This window comes from Musca domestica, unplaced genomic scaffold (genome assembly GCF_030504385.1).
Source record: "Musca domestica strain aabys unplaced genomic scaffold, Musca_domestica.polishedcontigs.V.1.1 5, whole genome shotgun sequence".
NCBI lineage: Eukaryota > Metazoa > Arthropoda > Insecta > Diptera > Muscidae > Musca > Musca domestica.
This window is the reverse complement of record NW_026712346.1, coordinates 11,983,991-12,010,422: the sequence shown is the minus strand read 5'-3', so window position 1 is coordinate 12,010,422 and position 26,432 is coordinate 11,983,991. Positions and strand designations below refer to the sequence as shown.

The following is a 26,432-nucleotide window of genomic DNA, read 5'->3' as shown; positions in this document are numbered from 1 at the left end:
TACGAAACCTCTTGCGATGTTGACACGAAAGAGCGAAGAGAATAAATTTCGTTGGGACGTACACCATGAAAACGCATTCAGAAGTTTAATCCAAATTTTGTGTAGTGAACCAGTTTTAGCAATCTACGATATGAAAGCAGATCACGAGGTGCACACGGACGCTAGCAGTCTCGGATTAGCAGGAGTGTTATTACAGTCCGATGGTAATGGTAATTGGCAACCAGTGTTTTATTTTAGCCGCCACTGTTCTGAAACGGAATCGAAATATCACAGTTACGAGCTGGAAGTTTTAGCTGTGGTTGAAACGGTGCAGCGTTTCCGTATATATTTACTTGGAAAGCCATTCCGAATCGTCACTGATTGTGCCGCAATTACTAATGTGAAGACAACGAAGGAATTACAACCTCGAGTAGCACGATGGCTGATGAAATTACTTGAATTTGATTGTGAGTATGTACACCGACAAGGGTCACGTATGGCTCACGTTGATGCTCTCAGCCGTTCACCGGATCAGCCACAGACGGAGATTGAACCAGCAGGGTTCATAATGAATATTGATAGCGATGATTGGATTCTCACGATGCAGCTAAACGACGACCATATGAAGAATATTATGAGAGTACTGCGAAATGAATTGAAATCTGAGCAAGAGAAACAGATAAAATCTGAATACTTATTGGAAAAACATCGACTATACCGGAAAACGAAAAATGGACTACGATTGGTCATACCGAAGGCTATACGATGGCGCATAGCTAAATACTGTCATGATGATATTGGCCATTACGGGTTGGAGAAAAGCCTCTCACGAGTCGAACAAACGTTTTGGTTCCCCCGCATGAGGAAATATATGAAGGAGTACATTGCAGCGTGTGTAGAGTGTTGCTACAACAAGGCAAAAGGTGGTAAACACGAAGGAGCTCTACATTTTAGTAATGTCGAACCGCTACCATTTAGGCAAGTACATATTGATCACTTGGGACCGTTTATAAGAAGCAAGCATGGTCATACACATATAGTGGCAATCGCCGATTCCTTTACGAAATTTGTGGTTATTAAAGCTGTAAGGAATACGAAGACATTGCCCGTCATCAACGTTTTAAATGAGGTTAGTGGATACTTTGGTTTACCTCGAAGAATAATTTCGGACCGTGGGACAGCTTTTACGTCAAAAATGTTTGAGGAATATTGCGATCGAAACAATATTCAACACATTAAGAATGCCGTTCGTACACCAAGAGCCAATGGACAAGTTGAGAGGGTCAATCAACTTATCCTGTCTTATTTACGAACTACCACTGAAGAACCGAAGGATTGGGACTCGGCACTTCACGTTTTACAATGGTCAATCAATTCAACCAAAAATTCGACAACAGGTTACAGTCCGAATGAGTTGATTTTCGATTACAAGCCCACCGACTTAATACAAAACCGATTGTTAGCAGCTGTACAAGATGATGTACAAAACGAAGAAATTTCCATCAACGAAAAACGTATCATGGCCGCAGAAAACATCAAAAGCGAACGAGAACGATGGAAGAAAAGATTTGACAGCAAGCATTCGAATCCGAAATTGTATGTGGAAGGTGACTTGATCCTTATACAGAATGAACCACCAGCGACAGGTGAATCCCGGAAGTTAGAACCTAAATACAAAGGTCCATACATAATAGCACGAGTATTGGGCAACGACAGGTACCTGATAGAGGACATTCCTGGAATAAACATCACGAATAGGAAATTCTGTTCCGTATTCAGTTCCGACAAGTTGAAGAAATGGTGTGAATGTTCCCCCGAATTGGATGTTTCAAGCGAAGATGAAGCCGAGGACGACTTCAGGTCAGGAAAGGCCGAGTTGTCAAGTTAAAAGTAGTAGTAGATACCTTTTGTTGCATACATGTGAAAATATACGATTACATGCAACCCGGATACAACCCTGAATTTTTAAAATGTAAAAAGTTGAAGATACGAAGCCAACCTGACAAGGCGTACTAGTTTAAGCTCGTATAATTGATTTTAATAAACGTTTGTGAATTCTTAATTTAATATAAAAACGGTCGTTGTATTTCATTTGAGTATACGGAAACCAACAGACTTCAATCGATCACTTGACAGTATTAAAAGAAAAATAATAATTTTTAAAGATGGTAGTTTCTAACACACATCAATCACTTTATTTCGAATAAGGTTGATGAATACGAAAAAAAAAAAACAAAGGGAGAGCAACATACAATTCCTATAAACAAATATTTGTTACTCAAAAGAATAGCACTGCATGGTATAATTTAAAATTATATAATATGGCCAATTTGTTATATTTAAATAAACGTCAATGTAGGTCAACTTTAATTCTCACTTTTTAAATAAAACTAATGTTTCTAGATAATTATGCTTATTGCTAACGAAACAAAAAAGAAATTTCCCAAAATCAGGCAAAAGGAGCTGAAATTTTAAGTGACTCTAGCCAAAATTTAAAATAGTACATTTATGTTCAGGATTTTCGTATGTTAACAATGCCCAAAAAGGCATTAATATTGTGAAAGCTAAACGTATGTATTTCTTGTATATATGTATTTGTATGTAGTTTTTTTAATTTTGTTTCAATTAGGTTTCAATCTAAATGTCACACAGAAATACAAAACTCTATAAAGTGTTAATGTGTGATTTGGTTTGTGTTTGTGTGTAATAACGATTGATTAATGTTAATTTATATCATTTTGTGTTCCTTTATTGGTTTCTATTCAACTAATTTTACTCAATTTTTACGGGGTTTGCAGGATGATTGTAAATATCAGTTTAGACATTTACTTAGCTACTAATTGCTGTGACTTGTAGTAGGTCGATTTACATTCTGTATGCATGTAGGTACAATATATTTTTGTAATAGTTATATAAATTTGTAAATTTCTCTTTGGATTGTTATTTTTATAAATTGTTAAGTAAGTTTGCTACGCGAAGATTGTTCCAACCGCTGCACAAGTAACCGGTGTTCGAGATGCACAACAACATTCCATTCCGGAGGAGGAGGTAGCATTTGCCACTAAAATAAAAACAATTTCAAATAAACTCAAAATTGGGGGAAGTGTAGTGTGCTGGACAGATTATATAAAACTATAAAATATAACAATAATTAATTATTTAATTAGTAAACAATAATTAATAATTAATATATAATCGCATATATTTACTATTAACAATTGTTCTTCATTATGTATTCATAAATATACATGTATTGTTTGTTTTTGTTGTTATTTAGTTTGACTAACTATAATAAACTGTATTAGTATTAGTAAGCGACGCAACTCTCTTAGTGTTGCGACATTATCACATACATTGAGATCAATGGGGATGGGGGGCTGGTGGTTGTGCTTTCCTTGCCGTAATAGGAGTTAATATTGTTGTTGTTGCTGCTGCCATTCCTATAGAATGGGCATGTGACTTTTGCATTGTGCAACGGCGATCTTACTCTTCGGTACCAGTTTGTTTTCTTTTCATTTCTCTCCGTCAAATGAAGAACGGGCGATAATTTCCAAATTTTTCATTACAGTCATATTCGACGCCGTTTCTCAGATTTTAGTTTGCAAAACGTCTATGGAATTTATTTTTTATAAGAATAATAATAATAATGGATTATACACATAAATGTGCTGAGAGATGACGTCTTTAAAAAAATATACATATATCTAACACCATTTTGCTAGAAAATGACCACAAAGATACAGACCGTCCTTGTTTCAGACTCAAAATAAAATATGCATCCACGAAGAGATGGAAAGGACAAACATATAATGGTTATACAACGATCCGCGCTGCATGTACATATGCTGTACTTAACGTACACTTTCATGCGGGTTTCAGTTGTTTCTTCGATCCTGCATCGGTCGCTTTATCCACTTGGCCAAATATGCACATACACTGAGCCTGCGGTCGCTGACTGCAATAGTACAAAGAAATGTAAAAGATCTCATATATTTAAGATTACCTTTAAATGTGGGTCCATCATAATCGTATCATAATATTTATATTGATAGTAATACAAAAAAAAAAAAAAAAACGCTTAAACTAATGTGTGTTGGCTGGCTACAAGAAGATAGTGATAATAATTTGTAATTGTGTGTGTGTGTGTAGGTGGATCAAGGCTCAAAATATAAGCAAACACAATAACTTTATAAAAAGAAAAACGAGGCGAAAATAATCACTTAATAAAAAAATTATGACGAATTGTGTGTATGTAACGAACGGTGTATAAACTTATTAATTTTTAGAAAAACCAATTGCTGAGTGTGTGTGTGTGTGTGTGTGTAGAATGAGTGTGTTTGTAAATTAAAGTGTAAGCATTTTGGTGAACTTAATAGGTATAAAAAAATTCCAGAATAGTTTTAAAAGTTGAAGTGGCTACTGTGGCTGCTGCTGCTGCTGCTGATTCCATATTGTGCGAATAATTAGATCCATGTAATATTTTGATTCATTTCTGTTCATGTCCAGTTTGTGTGTCCTTCGTAACAAAATCTTCAACGTCGTAATTACACTCGGCTGGTGTCGTTACTGATGCAGTTGGTGGCGTTGCGTTGCCCGCCATTTTCTGTATGGTTCGTAATGTCTCCTCGTTAATTGTGTGTTCGGGGGAAATGTTTTCTTTAATTTCTTGTTTTACATCGGTGGGTAAAGTGTCGACATTGCATTCGACTGCGGAGGATGATGGAGCTATACAACAAGAACTGGTGATGCCACCAACGACACCTGCGGCAGCACCACTGTTGCTGTGCAACATACCGGTCATCATTTCTGCTTCTCCACTATTGGGATTGTTAACGGTAGATGAGGTTATTGTCGTCGTCGATGCCGTGGTGACTGACTCGTTGCCAAATGATAAATTTTGACGAAACACGCGAAATTGTTTTGAGGCTGCATCCAAAAATGACCTTGATTGTTCTGTAACGACGGCAGCAGCAGTGGTTGCCACAGTATTTGCCAAATCTGCGTTATTGCTATTGGCAGCAATAAACATGTCTGTGCCCAGTTTGGACCATGATGGAGGTGACTGTTTTCTTAAAGGCAAAAGCGTTTTTGAAGTAGCCGAAAGTTGCTGATCCAAAGTGCATTGTTCCAAAGGCGCTAAAAAATTCGTAAAAATAAAAAAGTGGAGTGTGGTGAGATATATTTCATACACATTGGCATCATATCGTTGGCAAGCATTTAAAGTAGATAAAAACAAATTTGATTGAATAGCATATACATATAAAGATATAACATAATAAGAAGTTATTTTTTATATTCGTGTTTATAAGAAAAAAGTCATTGTAGACACAAAGCGCTACACTGGTAGTTTCGGAGCGTGATGCTATGTCGGAAGAGACACTTTTCCCACTTGTTCAAGCCTTTTTAGAAAATTCTTTCTACACGAATTAATTAAACGAAATAAAACGGTTGACTTGACCGAAATGAGAATGGCGCTTGCAGCAGCATCGTATAAAATAAAAATGTTAGAACACATACTATCGCTGGCAAACGCAATGGCATATTTCAATTGATATTCAATTCATTTATTTCATTTACAGAGCAGTGTTGGCTTGTTTGTTCGGGATACCATAGTATTTTGTTGTTGCAAAATGGCCAGGCTTAATCCCTTTATTGTTGTTTTTATAAAAACAACGTTTGTTTATTAGTGGAGAACGATGGTAATGTTTACCAGGGGGTAAGGCAGGAAATACCTAGCTTTCGAAAAGAGCCACCAATCCTCATCAGTTCCCTTGTTTTTGTCTGGGATATTAAAAAATAATTTCTGTAACAAAAAAACAGCTCAATAGAAAGAATTCAATAAAACTAAAATTCTTTTGGAAAATCTTCTAAATCTTACAACCGCACTTATAAACATTTACATCTGTCTTACCCCCTGGTAAACATTGCCATCGCTCTCCACTAATAAACAAACGTTGTTTTTATAAAAACAACAATAAAGGGATTAAGCCTGACCATTTTGCAACAACAAAATATTTCATTTACATTTATTTACAAATATATAACAATCCTTAAATAAATCTAATTTTATTTATTCATTTGATTAGAAATCAATTGATTGTAACAATTCTGGCAATTCATTCATTTATAAGAAGATAAATCTGTGAAAATGGCAAGAGTATTTTCCAAAAAGGAAAACAGATTGTTAGATAAACAGGACGAGAGTTACTCATAATCTATATATAAATTAATTGTTGTTTGTTGGTAATGGAATCAGTTGAGAACGGCTAAACCGATTTGCATAATTTTTTGTACAAACGTTCGTCATACCCCGAATTAGGTTTTTAAAGAAAAAAATATTGACCACGCCAACTTTTACGCCCACTATTTGCCAAAATAATGAAGATATCGGTTTGAAAATTATTACACGAGATACTGTTGATTTTCCATCCAATCCTATGTATTTATTTGGAGGCTGAAGAACTGACCACGCCTACTTTTTAATCTATATATAAACCAATTGTTGTTCGTTGGTAATTGAATCAGTTGAGACCGGCTGGAACTACTTGGATATGTTTTTTTAAATGTTCGTCCTACCCCGATTTAGGTTTTTATGCAAAGAAAAAGTGGCCACGCCCAATTATGCGCCCATTTTTTGAGGATATCTGTTCCACAGTTAGTATACGACGTAATCTTGACTCTCCCTCCACCCCTAGGTATCTGTTTGGGGCAGAGGAACTAGCCACACCTACTTCTTTAAATTTATATGTAAAAAATTGCAAAAGTATAGTAACAGATAAGTTGAGAACGGCTGGGACGATTTGACTCAAATTTTCTTTTGGTTATTTGTAATAACAGTGGAAACGTTGTCATGAAAGAAAATTTTGAGAAAAATCGCGGAACTGAAAAAATTGACTGTTCTATTATTGTGGGAGAGAGAAAAAACACCTAGGCACGCATACTCAATTGTGTGAGTCAGTCTTCATCTACCTCTTAAACCAGCCGGTCGTGTGCGCGCATCTCTCAAATAAATATTCTTTGAATTTGTATTTTCACTTTATTTTTTACATTCCAACATTAAATTTTTATAAATAAATCTATTTGAATTTTATCTAAAATCATATCTCTACAAAATTGGGGGCTCAACCAAGGATAATTTATTTGAAAGTGTTGTAAAAAAAAGAGAAACTTATTCATTGAAAAACAACCCCAGTGAATCAATGTTCAAAGTCGTTTCATAGTAGAGATCACGTTTAAAAGTAAATTTCGTGTCGAAAAGAGATACGCCGACTTCTCAGAAAAAGCAATCGAGAAAAACAAAAACTATTTTGAAAAGCAGCGAGTAAAAGCAAGAGACAGAAATATGAGTGCTTTAGGTGATTTTCTGGACGTAAGGAACAATATTTTGAGAGCAAAGAAAACGACGATTACTGCACTGCACAAATTCGTTTTTGAGGAAGAAGGAGACCGCGATAACCGAAAACGTCTACGCCAGTTCCAAGGGTTTGTCTTCGATGTGGACGACGACGTTTATGTACTTAAAAGAAAATACGTCGAAGAGAACCTAAACGACGGAGATTTGGTTGCTGTGTGCAATGTTTAAGGTTTGAGTTACAACTACTCCGATCTGTTTCAACACATATTTATCAACTTGAAGAAGGGACAATTGTTATGTTGTCAAGAGAACGACGATGATGTTGAAAGCAATGCCGAGAACGACGATAATGACGAGTGCAGCGAAGATTATAACAAGCGCAACGACGGTAATTATGACAATAATGATGATGACGACGACGATGATGATGTTAACGACGAAAATGATAAAACCATTGTATTTAACGACGTAGAAAACAATACTCTCAGAGGTGACGACGCTGCAAAGGAGAAACACAATGCTAACGCCGGCAGAGACAGAGTAGTAAGAAATCAAAACAAAAACAAAACCACGAGTTACTCAAAATGCACCAATACTTATGAACATAGGAACGTTAAACAACAGTTAGTTAAAGAAGGAAAAGCAAATTCTTTGAGCATGCAACGATTTGCAATAAACTACAGAGACATTGAAGAATCTATTCCCTCGTTTGACGGCGATGGTAATATGCCGATTGAATCATGGATAGAGGAGTTTGATGAAACTTCAACTATCATGGGTTTTGATGAATTTCAGAAGTTTATTTTCGCTAAAAAGTCGTTAAAAGGGATAGCCAGATTATTCATAACGAGTGAGCGAGGTATCACATCGTATGCAAAATTGACGAGAGCGTTGAGGAACGAATTTGGCGCAACTGTGAATAGTGCACAATTGCATAAAATGATGATAGAGCGCAAAATGAACAGAGGCGAATCTGTTCATGAATACTTTTTTAATATGAAAAAATTAGCCTCACGTGGAAATATTGATGAAAGTACCCTGATGGAATATGTTATCGACGGCATAAATGATTTAACTATAAACAAATCCATTTTATACGGCGCTACAAATTTAGACAATTTTAAAATGAAATTGAAGTGTTATGAGACTATGGTAAAGAAAACGACTACGCAAAAACATGCAGGATTTGCATCAAATAAACCAAAGAACGACGTTAAGGGGAAACCTTGTTTTAATTGTGGCAAAAATGGTCATGAGTCTAGAAACTGTAAGGACAAAGATAAAGGCGTGAAATGTTTTGGCTGCAACAAATTTGGCCACATATCTAAAGACTGTCCAGCTAAACAAGAAATAGCAAACGTTCGCCAGCTAGTAACAATAAAACGAAATCCCATGGAGTTTGATGTACAATTTTTAAGTCAACAACCGTTTACTGCAAGAACATTGTTCGATACGGGAAGTAAATTTAATATAATATCTTATGATACTTACAAGAAGCTGAATGAACCGAAACTTGCCAAATCTGATTTTTACCTTGTTGGTTTTGGTAACCAAAATAAAATTAAGCCGCTTGGAAATTTTGAGCAAAACATTAAAATCAACGACGACAATTATGCTTTGACTCGACATGTTGTTCCACCCAATTTAATTGACGTAGACCTAATTTTGGGCAATGAATTTTGTGATTTTGCTGAAATAAGTATTTCACCCGATGGTTTGAAAATACGGAAATTACTAAGTGAAGCCGACGAAGAAATCCACAAAATTATGCTTTTGAACACATTAGAGGATGGTAACGTGAGCAAAATCGACATTGAAGAGAGCGCTAGTGATAAGGCTAAGCTGGAAGTACAGAAATTGATAGAACGCTATCAACCAGCTAAATCAAAAACTACAAATGTCGAAATGAAGATTATTCTTAAGGACGAAACACCAGTCCATAGTACACCAAGACGTTTGCCAATTTCTGAAAGAAATATTGTTGACCTTCAAGTGGAAAAATGGTTACAAGACGGTATAATTGAACCATCCGAGTCCGAATACTGCAGTCCAGTGGTTTTAGTCAAAAAACAAAATGGTGAACCGAGACTCTGTATTGATTTCCGCAAGATAAATAAGATGATGGTGAAAGATAGGTATCCATTACCGTTGATAGAAGACCAACTTGATCGACTCCAAGACGCCAACATATTTTCTACGATTGATCTCAAGAATGGATTTTTTCACGTGGCTGTTGAGGCATCAAGCAGGAAATATACCTCTTTTGTAACACATAGTGGGCAATATCAATTTTTGAAAGTCCCATTTGGTTTATGCAACTCACCCGGAGTGTTCCAGCGCCATGTCAACGCAATATTTCGTGACCTGACTAGAAAAGGCATAGCATTACCGTACATAGATGACATAATAATCACTGCTAGAGATGAAAATGAAGCAGTAAAAAATCTACAACTTGTTTTAAAACTTTGCGAAGAATATGGTTTGGAGATTAATTTGAGGAAGTGCCATTTTTTAAAAAGGAAAATACAGTTCCTTGGTTATGTAATTGAAAATAAACAGATTGCACCCTCTCCTGATAAGATCGAAGCTCTGGTAAAATTTCATGTCCCGAAGAATTTAAAGCAACTGGAAAGCTTTCTGGGTTTAGCGAGTTATTTCCGTAAGTTCATACCTAATTTTTCAATTGTTGCTAAACCGCTAACCGACCTGAAGAAACAAAACTGCAAATTTGAGATGAAGGATGCACAGATTGTCGCAGTTAATCAGCTAAAATCCATTATGAGTCAGCAACCAGTATTAAAAATTTATCAACAAAACTATGAAACCGAAGTTCATACCGATGCATCAATGGAAGGGTACGGCGCAGTCCTATTACAAAAGTCTCCTGATGACGACCAGCTTCACCCAGTATACTACATGAGTAAAAAGACGACCGATCAAGAGAAAAAATATTCAAGTTATGAGTTAGAAATCCTTGCCGTTATCGAAGCGTTGAAGAAATTCAGAGTGTACTTGCTTGGGACACATTTTAAAATCGTAAGCGATTGCAACGCATTTACAAAGACGCTAGAGAAAAGAGACCTATTTACTCGTGTCGCGCGTTGGATACTTTTTCTTCAAGAATATAACTACACCGTGGAGCATCGACCAGGAAAACAAATGAGACATGTAGATGCACTTTCCCGTTATCCTGTCATAATTATTTCGAAAGAACATGGAATTGTCGAAAAAATTAAACGTTCTCAAATGCAAGATGAAAACCTTTTAACCGTAATGGAAATATTAAAAACAACAAAAAGCTATAAAGACTACTTTCTCAAAGGTGAGATACTTTACAAAATTGTGAACGACAACGAACTTTTGGTGGTGCCGCAAGGTATTCAAAGAGAAGTGATTCGACAAGCCCACGAGAATGGACACTTTGCTGTCAAAAAGACCAAAGATTTAATATGTCGTGATTATTACATTCCTAATCTTGAAGAGAAGATCAAGTTCCATATTTCCAACTGCGTTCCTTGTATTGTGATAGATAGAAAGAAAGGCAAGCAAGAAGGTGAACTTAATCCGTTGCCAAAAGAAGAAACCCCCCTCAAGACATATCACATCGATTTCCTCGGACCACTGGAGTCTACTAACAAAAACTATAATCACGTATTTGCTGTTATAGACTCGTTTACTAAATTTTGTTGGTTGTACCCTACTAAGTCCACAACAGCAAAAGACGCCATAACCAAATTAAGCCTACAAAGCATCACATTTGGGAATCCTACTCAAATTATTTCCGACCGAGGAGCAGCATTTACTTCGACTGATTTCCAAAAATACTGTGAAGACGAAGGTATTCTACATTTGAAGATAACAACAGGTTTGCCAAGGGCTAATGGTCAAATTGAGAGGATGAATAGTATCATTGTTCCAGTATTAGCCAAGATGAGTATGGAAGATCCGACCAAATGGTACAAGTATGTTGGAAAGGTCCAACAAATCCTAAACTCGACTTTCAACCGCAGTATCAATTCTACGCCGTTTGAAGTATTAATTGGTACTAAAATGCATAGCAAAGAAGATATCCGCATCAAAGAGCTGTTAGAGCAAGAAGTTGTTTCTAAATTTGATCATCAACGTACCGAAGCTAGACGAGAAGCTAAGTTAAGCATTTCTAAACTACAAGAAGAAAATAAGAAAACATACAACCTGAGACGAAAGCCAGCATGTCAATACAATATCGGCGACATAGTTGCTATTAAAAGGACACAACTTGGAGGAGGACTTAAGCTTAGACCGAAGTATTTTGGTCCCTACCGTATAGCCAAAGTGAAGCCACATAATACATACGATGTTGTGAAAATAAGCGAAGGGGAAGGCCCTAAACAGACGACCACTTGCGCCGAGTTTCTCAAGCCCTGGCCAGAAGAAGAAGATGACGGATTCGAGGCGAATCCAATGCAGGAAGGCCGAATTGTGGGAGAGAGAAAAAACACCTAGGCACGCATACTCAATTGTGTGAGTCAGTCTTCATCTACCTCTTAAACCAGCCGGTCGTGTGCGCGCATCTCTCAAATAAATATTCTTTGAATTTGTATTTTCACTTTATTTTTTACATTCCAACATTAAATTTTTATAAATAAATCTATTTGAATTTTATCTAAAATCATATCTCTACATTATGATATGGAATTTTGTGTACAATTGTTTCAGAATGCCTTTTGGAATCGAAAATTCTTATTGAAAAAAAAAATCGAGAAAGTTTGCATATTTTGTATACATGCTGTTATATGGTTGCCATACCCAACTTTTCAATTTTGATTAGATATGGAAATAATCCATCCAATGAGAACTCAAAATTAAAAATTCATTGGGACTTCAATCAGTGAAATACCGAATATGAAGAGGCACTGTAATATGCGGACTATACAAAATAGTGGAATGAATTAAAAATATAGTAAGAAAAGGATTCATATACTCGGAAAAATTTTCCGAACCCTTAAAAATAACCTTAAATCATAGGTAACGTTATACGGGCATTATGCGCTATCGTCAGTAATTACACTGCGCCGCAGACAATCTTTGAGTTAGGAAATTTTTCGGTTGGTAAATAAAAATCCCAGGTTGTTCTACAATTTGATATAGCCACCCTGAAATTATATAGCCCCTTTCAATTTCCTCAAATGTTGGTATTTTGTGATTTCAGAAAGAAGAACAAATTCTTTCAAATAATTATAAGTATAGGACCATGCTTCATTTTAACTCTTATGTGAAGGTATCCGGTGATTTTAGCTATTACCAGGGTCTTGGTCACATTTTTCAATTTATTTTGCCCTTATTTGCCATCTAGCTTCTGGTAGAAGACCCCTTCGCGGAAATTTTTCAATGTCAATATTTCGGTTTAGCGCTCATATGATAGTACCTTCTGATTTTACCTATTTCGAGAGTTTTGATTATATTTTCGGATCGAGTTGACTTAAAAAAAGTGTTTAGGCTACTTTGGAGGTAGAGAAACCCCAAACCCCTATTATAAAAAGTTAATGTATACTTTTTAATATATATGCTATATTATTTAGGTTTTTACCTCTCAAACTCTTACTGAAAAAAGGATCAACGCGGACTCGGCCAGCTATTGATAATATAAAAAAATATGTCTTTATCTTTGAATTTAAGGTTCAAAATTCCATATTTCGTGAAATGTTTTAATGTATTTTTATATATTTTTTTTTGGACAAGGTCTCATGATATTTGTCATTAAAAATTATTTCTTTGGAAGCTGTGTCGGTGTTAATGGTTGGATTTCTAGATGAACATAGCAATTTGTATACACCTGTTACAAAAGAATTGAAGTGCTGGACTTGGACAAGATCTTCCTAATGTATGACTTTCGATATGTCCACTACATTCATCAACAACATTCAAAGTTGGATTTCCGGTGTTTTTATACCCTCCCCCATAGTATGGAGGGTTGATTAAGTTTGTCATTCCGTTTGTAACACCACGAAATATACATTTTAGACCCCACAAAGTATATATATTTTTGATCAGCATAAAATTCTATGTCGATTTAGCGATGTCCGTCCGTCTGTGGAAATCGCTCTAGCTTCCGAAAGAATTGAAGTAGATTAATAAAATTTTTCTCAAATGTATGTTATGTCTGCAGGATTTTTGGTATTAAAAATGGGCCATGTAGGTCCACGTTTTGGTATAGCCCCCATATTTTTAACGGATTTTATATTCGTTCCAAATGGTGGAGGGTATTCAAAGTTCGCCCCGGCCGAACATACAGCTTTTTTACTTGCTTCTTTTAAATCTCATAATTGAGGAGCGCAACTATGTAGTTAATGACTTAAACCAACTTCAGTGTAGTGGAAAACTCTTGGTTTTAAGTCGTTTGATGTAGATAGGAATCAAATAGGAATCCAAAGTCAATATTAACAAGTAAAAAACATTAAGTTCGGCCGGGCCAAACTTTTAATACCCTCCACCTTAGGGTAAAAGACACATTAGAAGAAATGTGGCAAAAAACATTAAATTACCGAATATCGGGAGGTACCGTTATATGGGGGCTATACCAAAACGTGGACCTATAATTACAATGTTTCGCTACACGAACTAGGACCCATTATGACCCACAAATACCAATTTTTAGACAAATCAGTGAACAAATGTGGCAAAAACCATAAAAATACCGAATATCGGGAGGTACCTTTATATGGGGGCTATACCACAACGTGGACCTATACATGCAATGTTTTGCCACACGCTCAGGGACCCGTTATGACCTACAAATACCAATTTCCAGACAAATCCGTGAAAAAATGTGGCATAAATCATCAAAATACCGAATATCGGGAGGTACCGTTATATGGGGACTATACCAGAACGTGAACCGATATATCTCATTTTCAATACCAACCATCCTAGACACAATGCAAATAGCTCTGCTAAATTTTGGCGCTCTACGTCAAATCATGTGGGCTGTATCGTGATTTCAACAGACAGACGGACAGACAGACAGACGGACATCGTTAAATCGACTTAGAATTTTATGCTGATTATGAATATATATACTTTATGGGGTCTAAGACGAATATTTAAGGATGTTACAAACGGAATGACAAAGTTAATATACCCTCCTTTCCAAGGTGGAGGGTATAAAAAAGAATCTTTCTAAAAAAAAACAGAATTTTCAGCGAGATTTTAGTTAAATTTACATATGCTACGAATCTGAGCCAGTCCAGTCTCAGATCCATTTACAAAAACGGCTGATATAAGTACTTTGATTTTTGCCAATTTTAAGTTTTTCTCTTGGCATAGTAAGAAGCATCTGGCAGCAAGGGTCGGTAAACAAAACATCGGAAGATTCACAAATTTTGGATGCAGGGATAGTACATATGACAATATTTCGACTGTCATGCGGGTATTAACAATTTGTTAATTTACGTTTAGCGTGTAGCATAGCGTAATCGTGTATCGAAGTTAAGAGGCAGTGACAATAACCTCGAAACTCTGTAGGACCGAGTTATTCCTGCCAATATATAAAAAATGCTCTACTATTCCATATACTTTTCGATGTACTTACGATCACGATATTAATTACAATATAAATCAGTACTTGAAAAAGCAATAGCTTGTAATAGCATAGTATGGCAAAACATTCTCGATGCCAAAACAAATTATTAGACTATATGTAGGGAAATATGAATGCCCCTATCTCAGGCCCTGTATACCCTCATAAATATTGCATTAAGGTAAAAATCTATACACATACACATTTAATTTTGTTAGCAATGCCTGCCCTTCTGATCGGGAAGTCCGATCAAAGACCGGTTAGGGTAGGTTAGGGTGAGAATACTCACTAAAATAAAAGACATTAACCGATTTAGCCTGCATTAACAGAATGAACAATAAGGAATAGATATGAGTTTTATTTCTGACAACTATAGCTATTGGAGGGGTTGACGAAGCAAAAGCAAATTCATAATGAGATGTAGCTAATTTTAGTTTAGATAGAATATTAGAATTTATTTCACCGAGACGAATCAAATGCGTATTCCAATATTCTGATAATCTAATTTCATATCTTCTTCTATATATATAAAAATCAATTGTTGTTTGTTGGTAACGGAATCAGTTGAAAACGGCTGGACCGATTTGCATATTTTTTTGTAAAAACTTTCGTCATACCCCGAGTTAGGTTTTTAAAGAAAAAAATATAGACCACGCCCACTTTTGCGCCCACAATTTTGATTTGTCTAAAATCCTTATATTTGCCAATATAGAGGAGATATCGGTTTGAAAATTATTACACGAGATACTGTTGACTTTTCATCCCCCTCTAAGTATTTATTTGGGGCTGAGGAACTGTCGTTGTCAGTACTTTTTAATCTATAGCTATCTCTATTATATAAAAGAAAGTTGTGTTAGTTACTACGCTTATAACTTAAGAACCGCTGAACTGATTTTAACGATTCATACAAATTCGGAATTGTCTTCTCTCCGAAAAGGATAATATCCAAAAAAATCGCGTAAAAATGTGATATACTAACATTTTCATTTTGACTTTTGAAATGTACAATAGTAATGTTTTATTTTGCATGATTTTTTTCCATTTTGACTTACTTTTTTCTAATGTACATTTGTAGTGTTTTTTATATTTTATTTTGGAATTCAAATATTAATACCAATTTATTTAATTGACTTGATTTCTTGAGAAATGAAATTGATGGCGAGTTACATGGAAGTGTAGTACCGAATTATGTGGTGGCGAAACGGAATAGATGATGTCGAAATATTTTAATGGAATCGAATTTTAAAATAGAAGTACATTCTATTGACAAACTATATAAGGATCTTTAAACATTTGCTGTAAAAAATCAGCGAACAAGTTGAAGATTTTTTCATTGTGTTATTCTTCTTTTGTCAATTTTTTTCAATTTGTATTATCTAATTGAATTCAGTAAATTTTTTGTGAACAAAATAAAGAATAATTTTTCACTATATACAAATTTTCACCAAAAAATGAAATAAGTGGGAAATAAGATGTTAACTGACATCTACCTTTCAACTCCAGGGCCGACATCGTGGTTCAGCTGGAAGATGTGAACACATTTGAACAAACAAAAATTACCGAAAAAGCCTAATGGGGCTCATTTCAAAGCGTGGAACTACTTCTTTCCTGTCACAATAATCCGTCCAATGTACAATCAGAAAAATACCAAATATAAAGGGTGGAAAATAGTAGAGCGAATGGGACTCTTAGTAAGAAAAGGATTTGTATCCTTCCAGAAAATCTTCCCAAACATTCAAGATACCTTAAATCGCTTTTGCAGGTCATGATATCGATCATAACTCACGGATAAGGGTACAACCCGATTTCATATTTATATAACCATCGTATGATTTAAGCTATTTTTGGTGTCTTGGTCACTTTTTAAATATTTTGGCCATTATTTGGCATCTTTGTTTCTAAGGAGGTAGAGAACCTTTTCGCATAAAGATTGAAATTTTCAGAGTAGGGCCCATTTTGGTCTTGACCACATTCATTAATTGATTTGGTTAATAATTGTATTTATGCTACTCTGCGGTAGGGAACCACCATACAGATAATTGCCACATAGGAATTTATTTAAGTAAAGTCCCCATATTGGAGTATCCCCAAGTCCACTTTCACATCTAATTGGTGGTCAGAAAAGAAAATTTTGTTTTCTATTGAATTTGTAATCCCCAAGAGAATATTGGTTGGGCCACTTTTTGGTATAACCCTTATATAAATGTATCCATGATTTTTCAACTATTTTGGCTATTATTTGCTGTATTTAGGCTACTTTGTGAGTAGAGAACCATCTTACAGAAAAATGTCAACATACGTAAATATTTTGGTACAGTCCCCATATAGTCCCCAGGCCCGCCGATCTATAGTGATGTTTACCGATTGATGGACAACAACGCGGGTATTGTTTAATCGTCATTGAATTTTTCTATGAACAAGAACATAGACTTTTTGGGGACTCTAATGCGCAATTTCAGGTGCTATGGTAATGGGTGTAAAAGCGTAATTAACTTTGACTATTCAGAAATTATTTTGCCCTCCTTCCATAGTTATTTATTTCTATTTAGTCGAATCAATATTTATATTAAAATTTGTTCACCTTTATGAGCTAGATTTGTGAAATATTATGCTATGCAAAATTTGCATTAAAGACTAAAACTACGGGCCGGCAACGCGGACCGGGCCAGCTAGTTCTACATAATTCTTAGCAGAATAAACTAACTTATATAAGTGTATTTTCTAATATAGCAATAAAAGTTCTCTAATAATTTATTTATTACAAAAAATATGCAGACTTCTACCACGTGCTGAACTTAGAAACATTTGGCCTTCCCGCTTTAACTGTGGATCCTATGGGAAAAGAATGTCCATTTATACATGTAAACATTGTATTGATTAAAAGCCAAGATCGGAAATATGTTTCTCGGAAATAGATCAACTCGACAACCTGTTGTTGCCTGTTGCCCTCCTTTGATTTGTATATTGATTCGTTTTGTTACTTATTGCCAAAAATGTTAGTGCATTAGAAAAAAAACATTTCAATAGCATTTTGTCTACTAAACCCATTTGACTCATCCCATTAAAATAAAAGACCATGCAACTATTAAAATATCCATACTCGTACCTTGACTGAATTGTGTCGGTTCTGTTGTAGATATCGCTGATGTACTTGTGACGCCTTTAGATTCCGGAGATGAGCTACGCTGAAATGGATTATGGAATAGTGTCAATAGTTTATCAACTGCTGTTGGATTTGCAATCCATGAAGCTTTGCGGTTACGCTGTTGAGGTGCTGCCGGTGAGGCTACGACGTCGTCCGCCGCTGTGGCACTGTTTGTACTATCTCTAGCATCAGCCACAGCTGCCGTTACAAGAGCTTCGTTGACAGTGTTCTTGGTAAGTGTTATATCATTGTCGCCAAACACTGCTATGGGACATTGCCCCGAAATGGTTAAATCCTGTGTGTCCGCATGTTCAGTCGACTGCACCGACGACGAGGAGTCAGAACTGTCGACATTGCTGGCGGGTGAGGTGGATGACGACGATGAGGTAGATGATGAGGTCGCCGAAGACGATGAAGAGTCCGATGTAGATGAGGACGATGACGATGATAGAGTCGAAAGAGTTGATAAATTAGATGGGGACTGTTGAATTACTGCACTCTGGCTACCAGCCGTTGGAGCCGTTGCAGCATTGGTTGAATTTGTTATTAATGATTTTGGTGTATTTGTACTTTGTTCACTTTGTTGTGTTGCTCGACCAAGTTCTCTGGCATTCAGAATAGGTGTTGCGCAAGAATCGGTGGTTGTATTGCTTTCTTGTTGCTCTCGACGCCTTAGAGACGTCGAAGAAATAGGGGATGATTCGGGGCAAGTAATGGAGGGAGACTGTGCGGAGCTCCTGGCTTGAAGTAGCTGCAAGTAGTTATCACCCTTGTCTGCCTTCGCAGGCGGGGTAGCCTCATTGATTTGCTGTGCTGCTGCTTCTTTGGAGCTCTTCGACATGGGTGTTGGTGGGGGGTTTATGGGAGGAGTTATCGGGGGTATTGTGCGACTAGACAGTGGCACGCTGGGGTCCTCGTAGACTTTGTGTACTAAAAAACGCGAACGAGGTGAAACCGACAATCGTTTTATGGACTGAGTCGATGACGAAATCGTTGCCATAGATGGCAAGGAACAGGAAGTTGGCAGCGATGTTGACGTCAAATTTGGATAACTCGGATCGTTCGGGCCGACATCCGAGGGCACAGACTGTATGAATACGCTACTGCTCGACATGGCTTTAGTAGCAGCAAGCCCCCCTGCCACTTGTTTCTGTGTGCTGGGTGATGTTAAAGGGCTAACCTCAGACACTCGGAATACCTGAAATCTGCTAGTACGATTTGGGGACGAAGATGGTGATATCGTTGTTGGACTGGGAGCCGGTGACCGTAGGCGTGTGCCTTGCTTACGTTTCACGTCTAACTTGCTGTTTGCGGTCCCTGAACATGTTACGACAACTGGACTTGTGGTGTCGACCACGGGCCTGCTATGGCAAGTTAGAGAAATTTTTCTCGAACCCAAGTAGTAACCACCCTTTCGTTTGCTCATTGTGTTTATTGAGGGCTTCTCCTGTTGTTGAGTCTTTTCGTTGCGCGCACACATTGAACGAACGTTCTCCAACACTCGCGCATAGTCCAAATGGGCCTCACTGCCCACGGAAAGCCGTTTCGGCTCGTCGTCGATATCAATTTGCGTTACGGACGTGTTCGATTTCAAAACTTCCGCTATTTTCGTCAGACTGTCCACCTCTACCTTGTTGCCGCGAATGTCAATCCGCTGCAGCGTGCAATTGCCTCCGAATGTCATTATCGATGTTAGTGTTTCAATGCCCTTGTCGCTCAGCTCTGCACTTTGCAGGCCCAAGGTGGTCAATGTGGTGTTTTTAGTCAGGCTGTCCTTTATTGTGGAAACGAATTCATTCGTTAGACAATTCTTTCCTATGTTGAGCAATTCTAGTGACACCGTTTCCGCCAGCAGATCAGAAATGGAAGAACCCGCCTCCTTCGTTAGATTGTTGTTCCACAAGGCAAGAGCCTTGAGTCCACCTGGCGACCTAGCGCTTGTCTCTCCGGACGACTCAAGCTGTCGCTGTTGTCTTGTTAGAGTGTCGTTCTTCGTAAGTTTCTCGTTTAGTTGTGCGGACGATGAGAAGTTTAAATCACCACTGCCAATACTGCCATCTAAAGAATTATCGCTACACAGGCTGTCAGTGCTCTGGGAACGATTTCGTGTGGATTGTGTTAAGAAGGCGCAAGTGGATTCGGTGCGTCTCAAACCGCTACTGACTCCGCCGGGAGATGTCGACGGTGGCGGAGGTGTTTGACTGGGACTTGTACTTATTATGCTAACGGCTTTACTTTTCTGTGATATACTATCCTGGGCAATAGTCACTTTGGGTATTTTGTCCCGAAATTCATGAACTGGCCCTATTGGCGATTCCATGGCTTCGCCAAGAACTCCAAATCCCACTTGAATCGTAGGAGGAAGGACAGTTTCGGTGGCCGGCAGCGAGTTAGAAAGACATGTCTGAGACTTAGATGCTTCCGTTACTGAACGCTCCCTCTCCGAAACGGGCGTTGATATCTGACTAAACGGTTTCTTCTGCGGTGTTGGAGTAGAGGACGGTGTCACACTGGCTGCCACTGCGATCAAACATTCATTAGACTCTGAAGCAATTGTTGCGGTCTCTATGGAAAATTCTTTGGCCAGATCATCTAGACGAGTGCTTTCTAGGGATGCTGACAGGCGGGTGAATTCTTCTGGCAGATGACGACTAATATCACCTTCTGAGGCACTTTCGAATGCTGAATCTGTACTGTGGGTGTCATCGAAGTCTTCTCCCAGCTTGGTATTTTTATTCACATCTAGAGCCTTGCTAGCAGCATGATGTTGCATTGAGTTGGTGGGGTCAGAGGCCGTCTGAGCCTCGCCACTCAGCATGCGGCCGCCTGTGTCAGCATCACTTTGCTGGCAGTTTCGTTCCTCCGCCTTCACTTCGTAGATGTCCACATTAGTTGCAACGGCAGTCTTATCAACAATGCTGCCAGAAAAAATCGTGGACGATGTATTTTGTACAGGTACCGAAGTTGCATTTACATTGTTGTTGTCATTGCTGACATCATTGTTGTTATTAATGCTAACATAGTTATTTACAAGAGGGGTCTGAATTGATGTCGGAGCTTCTAATGTAACATTACAAATGGGAATAGCGGCTGGTTCAATCAGCGCCGAACTTGAATTGTTTGTTGATGGTGTAATGAGATCTCGTTTGTCGACATCTGCTTTGCTTACTGATGGTTCCAGAGCCACTCTGGCTGCAGAAGGATTAGAGATGAGGCTCGAAATCTCCGTTGTTCCCTCACTTATCTCGGAATCCGTGTCGTTCGGACACTTTACGAATGTGTCGGATGTTGTCATTGTTTTTGGTGCTGTGACTGTAGCAGCGACATCAAATACATCGTCACTTATTAAACTGGCGTCTTCGGAACAGCACGCTGCTAAGGTATCGGTGGAGATGTTGGAAACACCATCTTCACTACTGCTTTCGCTATTCATTGATAGTAATTTGTCTAGCATGGACTGTCCTCCACCTGACGTTTGTGAATTACCCTTTAGAGTACTCGAACGCACAGTGTCATCCGTATCCTCGTCCGGGTCGATTTCTTCAATGGTCGAACCAACAGTTGATATCAAAGGCGGCTTAAAAGTTGACACCACGGATCTGGGTTCAACGTCAAGCTTTACCCCCGCCTCACTTGGTTCCCCACAACCAATCACCCTGGGCTTTTCATCTATTTTACTCAAGGGATGTTTAAATTTCGCTTCAACGTCCACGTCGCAATCGGTTTTAATAGCCGAATGGTTCTCGTCTGTGGTGTTCCAATCGCCCATTTCTTTACCATCGCATAGGTCAACTGGCGCAGAAGTCTCAAACGGTGACATGCTTTCGTCGTCGTCAATGGCCGCGGCGCGCTGAAACGTCGTTCGTCTTTCCAATTCTTTTGACTGCATTATTAGCGACTGGACAATGTGGCGCAAACCATTGTCGCCAATATTGTTGTTGCTTATGTCAATTAATTCCAAGTAATGATTGACTTTCAACATCTCAGCTATGGTATCGGCATCATTGCAGTCCAAATCATTGTATGCTATCCACAGTTCCTTTAAAGTTTTATTATGCAAAAGTTTGAAGCCTGTAAAATATTCAAAAAGCTATAGCGTCAACAATAACATATCCTAAGCAAAACTTCATATCATCTTACACAAACTGCTCAGCGGTGCTCCCTTGAGGCCGCAACGTTCCAATTTTAATGTATGCAAATTGGATGTGTTGAGCGCACTTCCCAAGTGATCAGCACTAATCTTTGTAATGGGATTGCCCTCAGCATTCAGCACCTGCAGTTCCTGGCTGTGACTAATCATGTAGGTGCAAGAAAGCCATCCTCTGTGCGTCATCCCGGTGGCATTCGATGATATATCTAGTTCGTTTGTAGCCTCATAGTATTCAATAATTTCAAAAAGTGCGCTAGCAGCCGTTTCGTTGAGCTTGCAATCGGAAATGTCTATTGATTTGTACTGCACCTGAAATACAAGTTGCACTCTTTTTAGTAATAATTAATAAATTGTTTTTGCGAAGGAAACGGTTTGTTAAACAGCTTTTTTTAATTTGTAGCAATTAATGACAACACAAAGAAGATATTCGTTTTCTGAAATCGATTTGAAACTAAAAATACACTAAATCGTACTGAATGTACTTGGCCAAAAAAATAAAAGAGAGAGACTCCTTATTAAATGCTTCAAAAGAAATAGAGAAAGTACTACTGAACCAATTCAATTATTATTTTGTATTTGAAAAATATTAGGTCCTGTTTATGAAAATACTAAAGGAAATGCGAAAGAAAATAAAGTTCTAAGTAATTTATTCATATTTTCGAGTTAAAATTAAAAAAAAAATCAGATTTGTAATGGTGCCTTTCTTTGGCAGTCGTCACATCAGACTAACTTCTAAACCAATTAATCCGTCCGAACAGGATGAATTAACGGGTAGGTTCTTGGGTAAACTTTTTAAAAAAAAGACCAGCCCAGTTAAAACTATGCTCAAATATTTTTAAAGTATGTTCAAATTGTCCTCTACAGCTTTTGAAGTAGTTTTTGTATTTTCTCTCTTGTCTCGCATAATTTCTAGCCAAAGTTTTAACAATTTTGAATACAAAACTTCAACCACAAAAGTCCAAACACTGAGATGAATAGTGATTGTTAAAGAATATTAATAAAATTAAAGTATCTCCCCAAACTCGCATAAAGTGCCAAAATTCGTACTGTTCTTCCTCAGAATATCATCATAAATGTACGATTGTTCCATGGAATCATAAATTAATTGAAAAACATACAAATAACTAGAATTTATGACAATTACAAAAAGAATAAACAATATTTAAAAACAAGTAAGCAAAGGCTACAGTCGAGCGGGGCCGACCGTTGAATACCCCACAACACTACAATAAACGATACAGTTTATATAGGCGAGATACTCGAAAGAATTCCACAAGATATTGTGACAAATAATAAAAGAAAACCATCAGGTTTCGTTCTCTAATTTTCGAATAATAGCAACTTAAACTAATTTGCTCATTTCCAATTTATTGGTAGACGTTGCACTTAAATGGTCTTCCAAGATCTGGAACCAATATTTCCCAAAGACCTATAATCTCTCAGAAGTGGCAAAATATTAACATTTATTATTGGTTTTTGACTGAAACACAGACATTTGACTATATTCTTCAACGAAATCAGCGTTAACGAAATAGTCAGAAGTGAATTCTCCAAAAAGTCACTGGAATGGACATTTTCGTATTTTGTCTACAAAAGTTGGCAAACTCCTTCACACATTGAATATTTTTGGATGGCCATCCAAAACTGCTTGGCTTTTGCAATGTCCGGTAACCCCCATTCAAATGTGCGTGAGCATCGGGCGATAATTACGACCTGCTGACAATTTTGCAGTTTTTTGGTCCATTTCAACCCCTAAATATATGGCGATCATCTCCAAAAAGAATAGGCTTTTATTCTGACCCTCATCTTATCTCCATGCAAAATTTCGTAAGCATTGGACCATAAATGCGATCTGTATATGATATCCTGATATCCTAACTACTTGGTTTTGTTAGCTTTAGAAATATTACCAAACGTTTAATTCAAAATGAAAATATGCCAAAAATATGACAAAATTAAAAAAATATGAGAAAATTTTACAAAATCAATATTTTCATCTTTAGAGAGATATTTTTATGCGATTTTTTTAGACTTTTTTTCTTTCCTGCCAAGAGGCCATTCTGAATTAATGAAAACTGTAGAAATCAGTTCAGCCGTTCTCGACATATAAGAGATTTTTCAAGCATATCTTCTTTGATAAACATATATATCGCACATATTTTGCTATATATCCGTTTTGTTGGATGTTAACATCAATGTAAAGATCAGACGTAACCTTGTCATGGCTTTGTGATTTCGCCGGGATTTAAAATATTCGCGGTTTAATGAAAAATTTTGAATTTTTTCAACAAAAAAGATATGGTCTATTTTACCCGCTAAATATTATCCGATCCATTTCAACCCCTAAATATTATGGGATCATCACCAAAAGAAATAGGGTTCTATTCTGACCCAAGCCTCACCTCCATTTTAAATTTCGTGAAGATCGGACCATAATTGCGACCTGTAGAGTGATTACAAATTAACATGGACAGACGGACAGACGGACGGACGGATATACATAGCTAGATCGACTCAGCTCGGCGAGATAAGAAGATCCATATATACTTTCCTATGTGGGAAATCAATATTTCGTGGTGTTACATAATTTTTGGCCCAATCAAACTTATAATACCCCCAACACATAGTGTTGTAGGGTATAAAAAAGAATGGGTTAGAAGAAGGAGAAAATTATCGGTGTGTGAAAATGATGAACACTTAATACATCCACAATCCCAAATCATATATCAAAGAAATGCCAGGTGTCTATAATTACAAACTGTCTGAAAAAACGTTTGCATTGGACTATATTAAGGCGCAATATCAATCTTGATTCCTTTATTCATTAATAAAGGGCATAAATATTAAAATAAACTTTCTGCACTTTTTCTTTGAACAATTTGTTTTAAGAGTCAGACAAGTATTTCATGACCAAGTAAGTTACCGGAACGACAAAATCATTACGAATTGAGAAATGCAAAACAAAGAGAAGTAAATTATTTTATTAGTGGCTTTCTCTCAATATTCTACAAGTCTAAGCTATCCGAGACTGCAGAGAAGCACTATGCGACAATGTTAAGCTATGATAGATAGAAGATCGATAGTTTCAGCTCTTTATATTTTCTGTCCATTTGCAAAATAACGATTCCCGCCTCATGTTTCAAGTCAGGATTCGGCAGGAAGATAGCGACCTTGTTCTCTTCCGGGAGAGCGTTGCCCAAATTGTCTTCGAGATGTTGTTTACTGTTTCTCTATCATAGTATTACTCTGGCCCAGCTTATATTTAATAAGAAAAGACGGCCTGATTTTGCTAAATTAGAGCTAAGACCCACATTGGGTCTGGTCGCAGGCCACTGCAGGTTAGATCTCTACGTGGGGATGAGGAGGAACTAGAAATTTTTGAAATAGATTTTATTTCACATTTCCCTTAAATTATAAGAGATAGGCATAACGCAAGGGGCAATAACAATGTACTTCATGGACGAAGACTATATAGCTATGGAGGAGAACATAACCCACAGTTGACATAAAATATTTTACGCACAATAAATGGAATTACAATCATTGTGGCACCAAATTATCATTTATCCTATAACAATCGATGTCTCACAATGATACCCGACGCATCCGTGTAATTTTCCATGTAACTTACCCTTTTGAGGACTTCCTCCAATGCCTCGCAATCACTTGGCGCCAATTGTATTGACTTGAGAGAAAGCAAGGGTTGTCTCAACTGTTTTGTTAGATCTACCGCCTTCAAGTGGTCCAGTATACATTGTAGTGGCTTTGTATTATGTTTGTGGCATGATGTCATATACAATTCAGCAATTTCCGAAATGCTTTTAACCATACATACTGTAAAGGAGAAGAAAAAAAGAAGTAAATATTAGAATGTGTGTTAAGAGTAATCAAAACATATGCCGTACATAATATGTATCTACATAGTTATGTAAATAGATAAACTGCATTGACTCTGAGTTAGGTTATTTTGGAAAGAAATATTGACCACGCCCACTTTACGCCCACTATTTCGATTCATCTAATATGAATACGAAGATATCGGTTCGAAAATTATTACACGAGATGCTTTCACTTTATCTCTGTCCCTAAATATTTCATTTGGGGCTGAGGAACCAGCAACGCCTAATTTTTATTATACATAAGTAAAAAATCAAATTGTTGGTAAGGGAATCAGTTGAGAACGGCTGAACCAATTACAAATGTTCATCATACCCAGACTTAGATAAAAGAAAGATAAATTTACCAT

At 37.1% G+C, this 26,432-nt stretch overlaps 1 protein-coding gene across 1 annotated transcript; it reads right to left on the bottom strand.

Annotated features, from left to right (window-relative positions):
• Nucleotides 1-2,702: 2,702 nt before the first annotated feature.
• LOC131804933 (serine-rich adhesin for platelets-like) lies at nt 2,703-26,432 on the bottom strand. The gene is made up of 5 exons (XM_059128164.1): nt 26,399-26,432; nt 25,818-26,020; nt 22,177-22,495; nt 17,998-22,107; nt 2,703-5,115 (listed from the first exon to the last, which is right to left on the bottom strand). Exons 1-5 carry the CDS (start codon nt 26,430-26,432, stop codon nt 4,466-4,468), a joined length of 5,316 nt encoding a protein of 1,771 aa, XP_058984147.1. The 3' UTR covers nt 2,703-4,465.

Excerpts from the sequence above, each read along its gene's own strand:
- LOC131804933 (XM_059128164.1), bottom strand. The coding sequence starts at position 26,432 with ATGGTAAATTTATCTTTCTTTTATCTAAGTCTGG. Across the intron at positions 22,108-22,176 it reads AGCACCGCTGAGCAGTTTGT|GCTTCAAACTTTTGCATAAT; the intron begins GTAAGATGATAT and ends AATATTTTACAG. Across the intron at positions 5,116-17,997 it reads ACCGACACAATTCAGTCAAG|CGCCTTTGGAACAATGCACT; the intron begins GTACGAGTATGG and ends CGAATTTTTTAG.